The 13960-nt window shown below is 40.9% G+C and overlaps 1 protein-coding gene across 3 annotated transcripts in view; it reads left to right on the top strand.

The window, feature by feature from the left end:
• Positions 1-13960, top strand: part of SAR1B (secretion associated Ras related GTPase 1B) — a 30952-nt gene that overhangs the window by 4493 nt on the left and 12499 nt on the right. For 2 of the 3 annotated variants that reach the window (XM_025860887.2, XM_073878510.1), the window contains one exon: positions 8886-8961. In XM_025860887.2, the coding sequence (XP_025716672.1) occupies positions 8904-8961 (58 nt within the window). In that variant the 5' untranslated portion in view covers positions 8886-8903. Of the gene's footprint in view, positions 1-2901; positions 2985-8885; positions 8962-13960 lie in introns of all 3 variants that reach the window. The other variant, XM_025860888.2, reaches the window with a different exon arrangement.

The following is a 13960-nucleotide window of genomic DNA, read 5'->3' as shown; positions in this document are numbered from 1 at the left end:
ACCCTGGGATCATGCCCTGAGCTGAAGGCAGACGCTTCACAACTGAGCCACCCAGGCACCTCTTTCAGTATTCTTGTTAATATTGAAGTTAACTTGAAAATTGGCATTTAGAGTTTGTACTTTTGAGGAGGCACCTGGTTCAGTTGGTAGGGTGTACAACTCTTGATCTCAGGGTTGTGAGTTCAAACCCAATGCTGGGTGTAGAGATTACTTAAAAAATAAAATTGTTAAAAATAAAATTTGTGTTTTGAATTTCAGTTAATTTAGTTGGAATGAGTTAATGCCACTTTACGTTGTGTAGTATACAAAATATTTTCAGGTACACTATCATAATTAATCTTTTTTTTTTTTAACACTTTATTTGAGAAAGAGAGAGCATGAGAAGGGGGGAGGGCAAAAGGAGAGGGAGAAGCAGGCTCCCGCTGAGCAAGGAGCCTGCTGCAGGGCTCCATCCCAGGACCCTGCTTGGGAGCATGACCTGAGCCAAAGGCAGATGCCCAACTTACTGAGCCACCCAGGCGCCCCACATAATTAATCATTCTTAAAACTCTGTGAGACAGATAGTATTCCTATTATAGGTAAGAAGAAATTAGAGCTCAGAAAGACTGGCTTTCCCAGAATGAAATAATAGTATTTCAAAAGATGCATATTAAATCCTGATTTTTAAAATTCTAGGATAGGGGCACCTGGGTGGCTCAGTCATTGAGCGTTTGCCTTCGGCTCAGGTCATGATCCCAGGGTCCTGGGATCGAGCCCTGCATTGGGCTCCCTGCTCTGCAGGAAGCCTGCTTCTCCCTCTCCCACTCCCTCTGCTTGTGTTTCCTCTTTCGCTGTGTCTCCCTCTCTGTCAAATAAATAAATAAGTAAATAAATAAAATCTTAAAAAAAATAAATAAAATTCTAGGATAGTTACTCACTTTCACCATGGCCCTACCATCCTTTGCTTCCCAAACTTAATAATGTATTGTTCCTATAATGCTACTCTGGTGTTATATTTGCCTTTTTAAACCATTGGAGCTTTTATTTTTATTTATTTTTTTAATAGCTTTATTGAAATATAGTTCACATACCATAAAATTTATCCTATTAAAGTATACAATTCAGTGTTTTTAGTATATTCACAGTGTTATGCAGCCATCACCACTATCTATTCCAGAACATTTTCATCACCCAAAAAGAAACCCAGTACCTATGAGCAGTCACTCCCAGTTTCCCCTTACCTCCCTCATCTGACAACCACTAACTTACTCTGAGAACTTACATGTTCAGGACATTTCATGTAAATGGAATCATTCATGTAAGTTTAATGGGAGAAGGCTTTAAGCAGTTATTTGTAATCTGAGAGGTTCTGCTCCATTCTACTTTTGTACTGATTTTCATGTTACTGGAGTAGATCACTTTTCTAATCTGCATAGGCACTTTTCCTGTTTGTTGTTCATGCAATAAATAAATCTGCTGACGTGTATATGTTTCCTTATTCTTGACCTTTGCTCTTCACATGTCTAATAGTGTGTTCATGGTGTTGTGTAACCTGTTCTCAGGGCTCAGGTATCTGTTTGTGGCTAAGTAACATTTATTCTTAGTTGGGCATTTTTATTTCTACTTTAAAATGACTAATGCTTCCTACCTTGTTTTAAGGTTCTTAGAAACCACAACTTTATTGAAATATAAATATCTCATTATCTTCTAAAGCAGAGTTTCCCATATATGTTAATAAATTATTTCTCTAGGGACAAATTTTACAACAGCAAATTTGGACCATCTTTATGCAAAAAATCGTTTTTCCTTCAAGTCTTACCCCATTCTACTCTCTGTCAGTTTCATGGCTTTCGCCTACTAACAGTCATCTTCAGTGAGGACTTCTTTTTTTAGTAAACTCTGTCCTCAATGTGGGGTTCAAACTCATGACCCCGAGATCAAGAGTCACATGCTCCACTGACAGCCAGCCAGGCACCCCTTCAATGAGGACTTTGTCACTTGATTCATAGTCTTGCTCTCTCTAGCCCCGCGTTCTTCCTGGTGATTGTGCTGTCATCGTGGACAGTATACCATGTAGCCTGGCTTCCCCTTTCTTTCACTCCAGCTTTCTTCATCTGTCTGTGCCAGAGATGGGCCTTGGAATTTGCCACCATCCAGACCCGATCCTCTGGAAATTTTGAACCCCACACTCTACTCCAGTTTGCTGACACAATTCTGCTCCACCTTTCACTTTTCTTGCCCTTTTACTATGCCTATGTGTGTCTACAGTTGCTTTTCGACCAGAGATTTTCCCCGTTCTCTTAGTTCTCTTCTGTGAGAAGCCTGCCTTTGCTGCCCAGTTTATCCCCAGGTACTAGCTGCCTTTATACCTTTATTCACACAGCCTGAACTTTTGATCATATCACTTCAGCCTCTCACTAGTACTCTCAAATTCCTGTTCCCCTTGTCTTTTTTCAGTTCCTAATCCCTGTTCACTCCATTTCTGTAAAGCTGATCCTCGCTGGGAGGGAGTGGCCGGGAGAGGGGGAGGTTGGAAATCCATGCAGATGGACGGTGCTGTGAATGTTTTTCAGCCCCAGCCAAGCACTTGGCCCTTTTTAGCAGTCTTTTAACTTGATCTTTTCCCCACAGTAGCTATTCGAATCCTCACTCTGCTCCTCAGAAAATTCTCAGTACCCCTTCTCCACTTTTGGAGTCTGATTCCTGCTGCCTCCACTGTATGTTCCCTGGCCCTGCTTCCTTCTACTCTTAGAGGTGATGTGCTCTCAGCCCTGGCTCCTCTTATGAGACTGTGCCCCTTTTTGCAATTCCTTCCTTCCCTTTCTCGCTCATCTTTAACCTCTCCCTTTCTGCTAGCTCCTTCTTACCAACAAACTTACCCTTCCTTAAGAGGAAAATCCCACTTCTGTCCTTCCATTTCAGACTCTTTGAAAGAGGACTCTTCCCTTACTGCCTCCAGCTACTGACCGTCTGTCCTACTACTTCTCCATACTGACAGCAACCAGGTATGAAGTACTTATTTTGTGCATTTTATCTCAGCTTGATCTTTACAGCACCCTGAGAGTTTTGCAAAAGAAACTGTAGCTTGTTCTAAGGTCACACAGTTAATGACTCTTGGAGACCCAGCCCTGCTGTGCTCTAAGTACTGGCCTTGGGCTCTCCTGGACTTCCACTCTGCTGTGGGTGACTCAGGCTCTCAGCGGTGGTCTCCTGTCACAAAGCAAGCTGTGACATCTCTGTAGTGGTACTGATGGGGCTAACTTCTTTCCACCTTTGCCACCGTCTCTTCTTGGTTTTTTTTGTTTTGTTTCTTTAAGATTTTATTTATTTGAGGGGCATCTGGGTGAGTGGCTCAGGTCATGATCCCAGGGTCGTGGGATCGAGCCCTGCATCGGGCTCCCTGCTCAGCCAGAGGCCTGCTTCTCCCTCTCCCTCTCCCCCTGCTTGTGTTCCCTCTCTCTCTGTGTCTCTCTCTGTCAAATAAATAAATAAAATCTCTAAAAAAGATTTTATTTCTTTGAGAGAGTGAACAAGAGAGAGAGCACAAGCGGGTAGAAGGGCAGAGGGAGAGGGAGAAGCAGACTCCCCTCAGAGCAGGGAGCCCGATGTGGGGCTCGATCCCAGGACCCCCCGCTCATGACCTGAGCAGAAGGCAGATGCTTAACTGACTGAGCCCACCCAGGCGCCCCTCTTCTCGTTCTATCCTTGCTGGGTTCTGTTGGTTCTTCCACTCCTCTGTCCCTTAAAGATCATCTCAAGTGAAAACTCATTTCTTCCATAGCATTTGGCTGGTGCTTGAGGCAGGAGGCCTTTAGGTAGAATTGGTGGGAGAAATTCATTTGTTGGTTGGGATGGAGAATGGGCAGAGGTTTTAAGGTGGTAAAGTATAGGTCACCGGCAGTGAATGGCAAGTGGTTTACTTTGGCCCAGGGAAGGCTACAAGTAGGGAAGATTTAAGCTTGTAAAGGTGACCAAAAGATAGATAGTGGAAGTTCTGGAATATTGGACGAGGAATTTGAATCATTTCTCAGCCCACAGACCTCCAGTGGCTCTCTATGCATAGGTATAGGGTGGCTATATAATTTCACACCTAATCAGGATGCTTTTGAGAGTGAAAGGAAGCACTATGAATAATTGTACTGAGCTAACTTTGCTGAGACTGTCCCCAGCAAGCTGGGAGTTATAGTCACCCTAACCATGCAGTAAATCAAGTCTAAGATGGTATTTTGATGAAGCCACTCTGGAGGGTGTGTACAGAGTGGTACAAACAAAATTTGAAGTTAAGATGGTAGTTTGGGAATGTGATTTAAGGTCTTCACTAACTGGTTCCTATAGGAATCGAAGAAAGCTTGAGACTGCAGAAATTGATAGAGCTGGGGAATAACTAACTGGATGTGTGATGTGAGGGAGGAGGAATTACGTGTCAGAGTCATAAGCTGGAGTGATTAAAAAAATGGTATGTAACCATTTAAACAAATATAGCCTTTGTTATAAAGCCACTGCAGTGTAAGAGAAAGGGAACGGACTTAGAAGTCAGAAAGACCCGTGTTTAGAACTTGGATGTGCCAATCCCCAATACTTGAGTTTTAGCTATTGTAACTTCAGTTTCTTCTTCTGTAAAATGGGAACAGTAATGTATTTACTTGGGGGCCCAGTCGGTAGAGCATGCGTGACTCTTGATCTTGGGGTCCTCAGTTCAAGCCCCACATTGGGCATGGAGCCTACTCAAAAAATATATATATATATTTACTTTGAAAGGTTGTTGGGGTGTTTTAGTGGTGACATTCACAAAGTGCCTAGTCCTGTGGGCCACATGGTAGAAGAAATAAGAGCAGCTAATGCTGAATGCTTCCTCCATGCCAGATGCTAAGTGGTTTGTGTATAGTAATGGATTTAATCTTCACAACCATCTCAGGTAGCTACTGTTATTCCCAGTTTACAGGTAAGGAAATTGAAGTAACTTGCCTAAGGTCGGTGGTAAAATCCTGGCTCCGTAGTTCTTGTTCTTTTTTTTAAAAAAAGTATTTATTTTTTGACAGGAAGAGAGAGAGCAAGAGAGGGAACACAAGCAGGGGGAGTGGGAGAGGGAGAAGCAGGCTTCCCACTGAGCAGGGAGCCAGACGTGGGGCTCGATCCCAGGACCCTGGGATCATGACCTGAGCCGAAGGCAGATGCTTAATGACTGAGCCACCCAGGCGCCCGCGTAGTTCTTGTTCTTAACCTTTCAACAAATCATAATGCTCATGGGGGTAGCTGTTATTTCTTGTTAGCTTTGCTTTATTAAATTGAAAGACTGATTCAATATTGTTTCTTATATCAATATGTTATGGGTAGCAAGCATGAAGACCAAATGCCTAAATTTAGCCTCAGATTTGTTTCTCATTCTGACTTACGCCTCCCTTGTGAGCACCTGTTGACTGATGCTAAGTTTGCAGCCCCCTAACCTGTCCCATCATTTCACAGTACCAGACTTTTTGCTGTCCCCACTTAGTTTCACACCGCTGCACATAGTATAACAACCACTTAGCAAACTCTTATTTAATCTTCAAGATTCAGGCTGAACATCATCTTAGGGACACCTGAATGGCTTAGTCGTTAAGGGTCAGCCTTCGGCTCAGGTCATGATTCAAGCCCTGCATCGCATCAGGCTCCCTGCTCAGCCCGAAGCCTGCTTCTCCCTCTCATACTCCCCCGTTCGTGTTCCCTCTCTTGCTGTCTCTCTCTCTCTGTCAAATAAATAAATCTTAAAAAAACAAACAAACAAAACAAACCTTTCCTTAGCTACAACTTGTTGTCTCTGTAGAACTGTGTAGAGACAAGGAGGACTGATTTTCTCTTTTTCTGTACAGAGCATAAAGTACATTTGTGAGCATACCATACCCCTTCCTACTGCATTACTTCTTTTTATTCTGATTTTACACTGTTATGATCATTCATCCCCTAATAGCTTATGATTTACAATATGGGCAGTCTTTTTCTTTGTGTTTGTATAAGTTTTGAAATTCTATAGGGTAAGTTGTTAACCATCCTAGATAATATCCTATTCAGTTTTAACATTTTTCAGTTGAATTACATTTGTGTAGCTAACTTACCTCTCTAGACTTTAATCTTTTCAAGAGAAAGAGCCATGTTTATCATCAGTATTTGTATCCCCCAGGGTGTCTAGCTTAGGACCATGGACATGATATGAACTTGGTAATCACTATTGAATTAAATAAAATGTTTCAATACGCCACTGCTTTATTTGATTCCCTAGAGTAAAAATTATGATTCTATTTGAAAAACATACATCTTACCTAAAAATCTTCAGAAAAGATAAGCCACTTGTATACATTTTCTGTGACTACAAGTTTCAATTTCTACATCACCTAGAATAATAATAGAATGAGATATAATTTTCAACTTGAGTAAAATAAGAACTTCTAAGGTACTCGATTTTTTTTTTTAAGATTTATTTTAGAGAGAGAGAGTGAGCAGTGGTGAGGGGCAGAGGGGACAGTCTTTTTTAAAGATTTTATTTATTTGTTATGTCAGAGAGAGAGCGCGCACAAGCAGGGGGAGGGGCAGAGGGAGAGGGAGAAGCAGACTCCCCACTGAGCAAGGAGCCCGATGTGGGACTTGATCCCAGGACTCTGGGATCATGACCTGAGCTGAAGGCAGATGCTTAACCAACTGAACCACCCAGGCGTCCCTGGATTTTTCTATATATGGCTCTTCTAGTTCTCATTCTTGTGCTGCTGACATACGAAACTTTATAATTTGTGAGTCATTCTCAGTCAGGAATGGACTGGTTGCAAGAGCAAAATTTTGCTCTGGCGAGTTCAAGTCAGGGGATGGAAGAGTGGAGAGGCTATTGCCTGGATCCAGGGAATCTCCTAGTAAATACTGCTAGGCCTTCTAAACTGGAGGTAGGTGTCTCTTTTTTGTCTCTCATTTTCAGGGCAATGTAATCTCTTAACACCTTATCCTCTAGCAATTCTGAGTTTGCTGGGCCTGTCTGGATCAGGTTGGCAGCCCACTGACAGAGGTGGTTAAAGAAAGCAGTGTTGTGTGTCACACTTTGTCTAAAGAATGTCAAAGATAGCAGAACCTTTCAAATTGTTTGGACTTGGCCCAAGTTTTGGGCCTGGGTTTTGTTTAGCTCTAGAAAATGAACTTTGTTGATCTGAAAGTGTATTTTTGTATATGTGATCTTTCATTTCTCCAGGATTTTTTTCGTCTTCTTTCCATATTAGCTTTATTAGTTATCAAGCCCCTGTCAAGTAAATGCTAAACGGAACTATACTCTGCATTTTCTACTGTGATTTAAGAAAATGTTTTTTACAAACTGAGGGTTCTAGAGGGGAGGGGCTGGGGGGATGGGTTAGCCTGGTGATGGGTATTAAAGAGGGCACGTTCTGCGTGGAGCACTGGGTGTTATGCACAAACAATGAATCATGGAACACTACATCAAAAACTAATGATGTAATGTATGGTGATTAACATAATAAAAAATTTAAAGAAATAAAAAATGTTTTTTAACATTCAGTAATATGATTAAAATTTGCAAAATGCAGAAAGATGACAGACCCAGAAATTTACCACCTGTTACCATTTACTACAAAAGACCAAAAGTAAGGGTTTTTACTCCACAAAGGTATAATCAGACTTGGAAACTTACTATCATAAATTTCCTTTTTTCCTCTCTTTCTCTTTGCTCTTCCTTCCCCTACTCTAAGGTTTTGGTACCTATTTCATAGACCATATATACTTCATTTAACTTACTGTTGAATATAGATTATTTCCAAAATTTTTCTTACATAATGCTTTGATGCACATCTGAATATATGATTGTCCGTATTTAGGACAATTTCTAAAAGTAGAATTCTTGGGGGGCACTTGGGTGGTCACTTGGTTAAGCATCCGACTCTTCATCTCAGCTCAGGTCTTGATCTCAGGGTTGTGAGTTAAAGCATACCTTAAATAAGTAAGTAGAATTCTTGGGTCAAACAGTATAACATATATTACTGGCGAATTAGTTATTAAAAAGATTTGCATCAATTTATATTGCTATTAACTGCCTCTCTTACGACATCTTTTCCAGTTCTGGCTGTTAAAGTTCATTTTTGTGTTTGCCACTCTGATTGGCAAATAATGGTCTCTAGTTTTTTAATTAAAATTTTTTTTTGGTTTTTTAAAAATAGAGGGCTTTTACTTTTTTCTTTCCTTTTTTTTAAGATTTTATTTATTTATTTTAGAGAGAGAGAGTTAGAACAAAAACACCAAGCAGGGAGAGTGGGAGAGGGAGAAGCAGACTCCCCGCTGAGCAGGGGGCCCGATGCGGGGCTCGATCCCAGGACCCTGGGACAATGACCTGAGTCGAAGGCAGACGCTTAACCGACTAAGCCACCCAGGCGTTCCCCCCCGCCTTTTTTTTTTTTTTAAGATTTTATTTATTTGAGAGAGAGAATGAGAGATAGAGAGCATGAGAGGGAAGAGGGTCAGAGGGAGAAGCAGACTCCCTGCTGAGCAGGGAGCCCGATGCAGGACTCGATCCCGGGACTCCAGGATCATGACCTGAGCCGAAGGCAGTCGCTTAACCGACTGAGCCACCCAGGCGCACCCCCCCCCGCCCCCCCGCTGCCGCCTTTTTTTAAAGTAAGCTGTACACCCAGCATGGGGCTTGAACTCCCTACCCTGAGATCAAGAGTTGAATGTTCTACCAGTTAAGCCAGCCAGGCACCCCACTAGTTTGTATTTTAATGGCATTTTGGTTTCTATGCATCAGTATAGATCAGATTAGATCACCCTGGGTAAGAAGGGCTAACTCCTTATAGTAAGGTTGTTGTAGGATTATTTACTCAGAGTTCCTCTTTAATGTTGTTGTTAAATGTTGACTACTGAATTCAAAACACTTTCTTTTTCAGACTCTATAAGATTTGGATATGTCCTTCATATTTGACTGGATTTACAGTGGTTTCAGCAGTGTGCTACAGTTTTTAGGTATGTTGGCTCTTTGTTCTCTATGGTTATCCCATTTAATCCTACTTAAATAAAAGTGCTTATTTGTCTAGAGCCTCTTTATATATAACCCAGTAGTTGCGAATGTGGGCTTTGAAATCATACAAACATGTTCAGTTACTCATTGTATCTCTTATAAATTATGTAGTCTTGGGCAAATTACTTTCTCCACCTTAACCTTAGTTTCCTTATCTGTAAATTAAAAATAATTCCTACCCCTTAAGATTGTTGATAGGAATATTATTTATAGGAATAGCTACCTTTGATTAGCCAGTTTACCTAAGTGCTTTAGATACTTTATCTCATTTAATCCTCACAGGAATTCTCTGCATTATTTTTGTTACTCTAAAATGCACATTCCATAAAGTGCCTTGTATATCATAACTGGTAGCATATAGTCTGCTAAATGAGACTTGTTTACCCAGCAAATCTGGCTAGTGATTTTCCTCTCTTCTGTAGATTTTAAAGAGGGAAAATTTTAGCATCTCATTCTCTTATTGACACTCTTAACTTCTCATATTTTCCAGCGAAACAAGCTTTTGATTAACTTTTATATTACGACATAGACAATTTTATTATAGTAATTAATGAAGATATTTCTGGTCTCCTATTTTCAAATCATGCTCTAAGTTTAGTCTCCATGTAATCATCATCTTGAACTGGAACAAAGAGAAACATTTCATGTAATTACAGAGTTGTCAACATAATTCCTGACTGGCCACAACCGTACTTATGAATTATAATCTCCTGTATAAATGGCTCTTTTTCCACAAACATAATTTTAACAAAGGAAATAAATTTTGTTTGGAAAATACACATTTTGTTTGACTATTATATATAAAAGGATAATGTAAGATCAAATTTTGTCAATCTATTTTTTTTTAAAGATTTTATTTATTTATTCGACACACAGAGAGAGCGAGAGAGAGAGGGAGAGGGAGAGAGCACAAGCAGGGGGAGTGGCAGGCAGAGGGAGAAGCAGGCTTCCTGCATGAGCAGGAAGCCCGATGTGGGGCTCGATCCCAGGACCCTGGGATCATGACCTGGGCTGAAGGCAGCAGTTTAACCAACTGAGCCACCCAGGCAACCCTTGTCAATCTATTTTTATTTCTTATTTGAACCTCAATGTTTGCACATTTTTAAAAATCAAGGTTTTCTTTTTCCTTTTTAAACTAAAATTCCTCACATTTTATACTGTCACTCTACTACAGGTCAAATATCAGATCTCTCTATATTACCTCCTCAAGAATTCTTAAATATTTTTATCAGACTGAAATATTTTATTACGTATTTTTAACATCTGGGTCAGAAATAAACATTTTAAACTTCATTAGACTGGGATAACCCAGGTTGTAACAGGTTGGTATCTGTATCTCAGTTTATAGAAAAATTAATCTATGCTGAACTATGTTGAAAAAGCAAAATAGGGTGCCTGGGTGGCTCAGTTGGTTAAGCGACTGCCTTCGGCTCAGGTCATGACCCTGGAGTCCCAGGATCGAGTCCCGCATCGGACTCCCTGCTCAGCGGGGAGTCTGCTTCTCCCTCTGACCCTACCCCCTCTCGTGTGCTCGCTCTCTCTCTCATTCTCTCAAATAAATAAAATCTTTAAAAAAAAAAAAGCAAAATAAATTGCCTCATAAGCAGAAGCAAGAGGTTAATAGGGCTAACAGTAGGAGGCAGTGTAGAGAAATGAAATGAACCAAAGCTTTGGCATCAGGCATGGTTTCAAATCTCCTATCTGACTTCGGCATTTGAGCAAGTTAACTTTGAGCCTTTGTTCCCCTCTGTAAAAAAAGAGGATAATAATGTTTACTTCAAAGAGTTATTTTGTTTTGTTTTGTTTTTTTAATTTTATTTGAGAGAGTGAGAGAGAGCGAGCACAAGAGGGGGTAGGGTCAGAGGGAGAAGCAGACTCCCGGCTGAGCAGGGAGCTTGAGCAGGACTCGATCCTGGGACTCCGGGATCATGACCTGAGCCGAAGGCAGTCGCTTAACCAACTGAGCCACCCAGGCACCCTTCAAGAGTTACTTTGAAGATTAAATGATGTGTAACAGTTTGCTTAATAGTGTCTATCACAAAATAAGGATTTAGTTGGGCGCCTGGGTGGCTCAGTCCTTAAGCATCTGCCTTCGGCTCAGGTCATGATCCCAGAGTCATGGGATCGAGCCCCGCATCGGGTTTCCTGCTCAGTGGGAAGCCTGCTTCTCCCTCTACCACTCTCCCTGCTTGTGTTCCCTCTCTGTCAAATAAATAAATAAAATCTTTAAAAACATTAAAAAAATAAGGATTTAGTCCAACCCACTTTAAAGGTTAAAGTTTAAACATCGTAGGTGTTCCCTTTTGGAATCTTATCCAGTGCACTTTTACTACTTAAAAGGATGGTAAGATTGATTGTGATTGCACTGGTTAGAAACATTCGATGTAGAAATGTTTTAAGAAATAGGAATGTGGGTCACCTGGGTGGCTCAGTTGTTAGGCGTCTGCCTTTGGCTCGGGTCATGATCCCAGGGTCCTGGGATCGAGCCCTGCATCAGGGAGCCTGCTTCTCCCTCTCCCACTTCCCCTGCTTGTGTTCCCTCTCTCACTGTGTCTCTCTCTCTGCCAAATAAATAAATAAAATCTTTAAAAAAAAAAAAGAAAAAGAAAAGAAATAGAAATGTAGGGGCACCTGGGTAGCTCAGTCTGTTAAGCATCTGCCTTCGGCTCAGGTCATGATCTCGGTCCTGGGATCGAGCCCCACATTGGGCTCCCTGCTCAGTTTGGAGTCTGCTTTTCCCTCTCCGCTTTTGCTTTCTCTCTAATAAATAAAAATTAAAAAAAAAAAAAGAAATACAAATGTATAAAAAATTATTAGTCACAATTCATGATTAAGTGAGAAATGTAGTATCCCAGCTCAAGTAAATATGGAAGACAGTCTTCCCCTTAGGATCAGAATTGTTGGTCACTGGGTTATTAAAAGTTTAGGACTTCAAACAATTTACTTCTTAAGCTTCAATGTGGATAAAGAATTGGGTGTTATTTTGGCATGAACTTATTAAATGGGTAGCCTGAATTACAATGCCTAATATCTTTAAAAGTTCATTTATTGATTGAGTAAATATTTTTGGGATGGCTACCATGTCCCCGGGTCCTCATGTAATTCCATGGGTGTCAATTTAAACACATGAAACATAAAGTTCAATATTACTACATAACCTATTAGAATGTTCAAAAGCTGGACATTGACAACACCAGATGCTGACAAGGATGTAGAGCAGCAAGAACTTTCATTCACTCCTGGGAATGCAAAATGGTACAGATGATTTGGAAGATTGGGTGATTTCTTACAAAACTAGACATACTCTTACCATACAATCCAGCAGTTGTGCTCTTTGGTATTTACCCAAAGGAGTTGAAAACGGTGTGAACCTGCACACTGATGTTTTATAGCAACTTCATTTATAATTGCCAAAACTTGGAAGCAACCAAGATATCCTTCAGTAGGTGAATGGAGAAATAAACTGGTTCATCTAGACAAAGGAGTATTCAGCACTAAAAAGCCATGAAAAGATATGGAGGAAGCTGAAATGTATATTCCTAAGTGGAAGAAGCCAATCTCAGAAGGCTACATACTGTCTGATTACAACTATATGACATTCTGGCAAGGTAAAAAGGCAGAAATATGGAGACAGTAAAAAGATGAGTGGTTGCCAGGCGGGGGGGTAAGGTGGGATGAACAGGCAGAGCTTATAGGATTTTTAGGGCAGTGAAAACACTTTGTATGATATTATAATGATGGATATATGTTCTTATATGTTTGTCAAAATACAGAATATACAATACTAAAAGTGAGCCCTAAGGTAACTCTGGGTGATTATGATGTATCAGTGTAGATTCATCGTTGGTTAAAAATGTACCATTTGGGGGCGCCTGGGTGGCTCAGTCATTAAGCGTCTGCCTTCGGCTCAGGTCATGATCCTAGGGTCCTGGGATCGAACCCCACATCGGGCTCCCTGCTCAGCGGGAAGCCTGCTTCTCCCTCTCCCACTCCCCCTGCTTGTGTTCCCTCTCTTGCTGTGTCTCTCTCTGTCAAAAAAAAAAAAAAAATCTTGGGTGCCTGGGTGGCTCAGTTGGTTGATCGACTGCCTTCGGCTCAGGTCATGATCCTGGAGTCCCAGGATCGAGTCCCGCATCGGGCTCCCTGCTCAGCGGGGAGTCTGCTTCTCCCTCTGACCCTCCCCCCTCTCATGTGCTCGCTCTCTCTCTCTGTCTCTCAAATAAATAAAATCTTTAAAAAAAAAAATCTTTAAAAATGTACCATTTTTGTGAGTGATGTTGATAATGGGGAAGGCTGTATATGTGTGGGGACAGGTGTTTTGTCAGTTTATTTTAAAACTCAGTTTTGTTGTAAACCTAAAACTGCTCTGAAAAAAAGCCTTTTAAAAAATAAAGCTCAATTTTTAATTTCGCAGTAAATGCCAATCTCTTCTAAATTGGTCAGTGCTCTTTTTTCTCTCACTTCCTCTACCAGTATTAGTTGATACATGTAAATTATGTGCTTGGTTTTTTGTTTTGCTTTAGTTTTATGCAAACCTGTGAATAGTTTAACCATATTCTCAGGGAAATTTGACAGTGACCTAAACTTTTTATTGAAAAAATTCACTATGATTTTTATTGTCAAAAGTGCTTAAACTTATTTTCATCCATGAAAAATCTAATTTTCCTTTTTTTTTTTTAAGATTTTATTTATTTATTTGACAGAGAGAGACACAGTGAGAGAGGGAACACAAGCAGGGGGAGTGGGAAGGGGAAAAGCAGGCTTCCCGAGGAGCAGGGAGCCCGATGCGGGGCTCCATCCCAGGGCCCCAGGATTATGACCCGAATCGAAGGCAGACGCTCAATGACTAAGCCACCCAGGCGCCCCTCCTTTTTTTTTTTTTTTGTAAGATTTTTATTTATTCATTTGACAGAGAGAGACACAGCAAGAGAGGGAACACAAGCA

This window comes from Callorhinus ursinus, unplaced genomic scaffold, assembly GCF_003265705.2.
Source record: "Callorhinus ursinus isolate GAN/ISIS: 27379988/994484 unplaced genomic scaffold, GSC_fseal_2.0 scaffold30, whole genome shotgun sequence".
NCBI lineage: Eukaryota > Metazoa > Chordata > Mammalia > Carnivora > Otariidae > Callorhinus > Callorhinus ursinus.
Note: the sequence above shows the minus strand (reverse complement) of the source record. Positions and strands in the feature narration are given on the sequence as shown.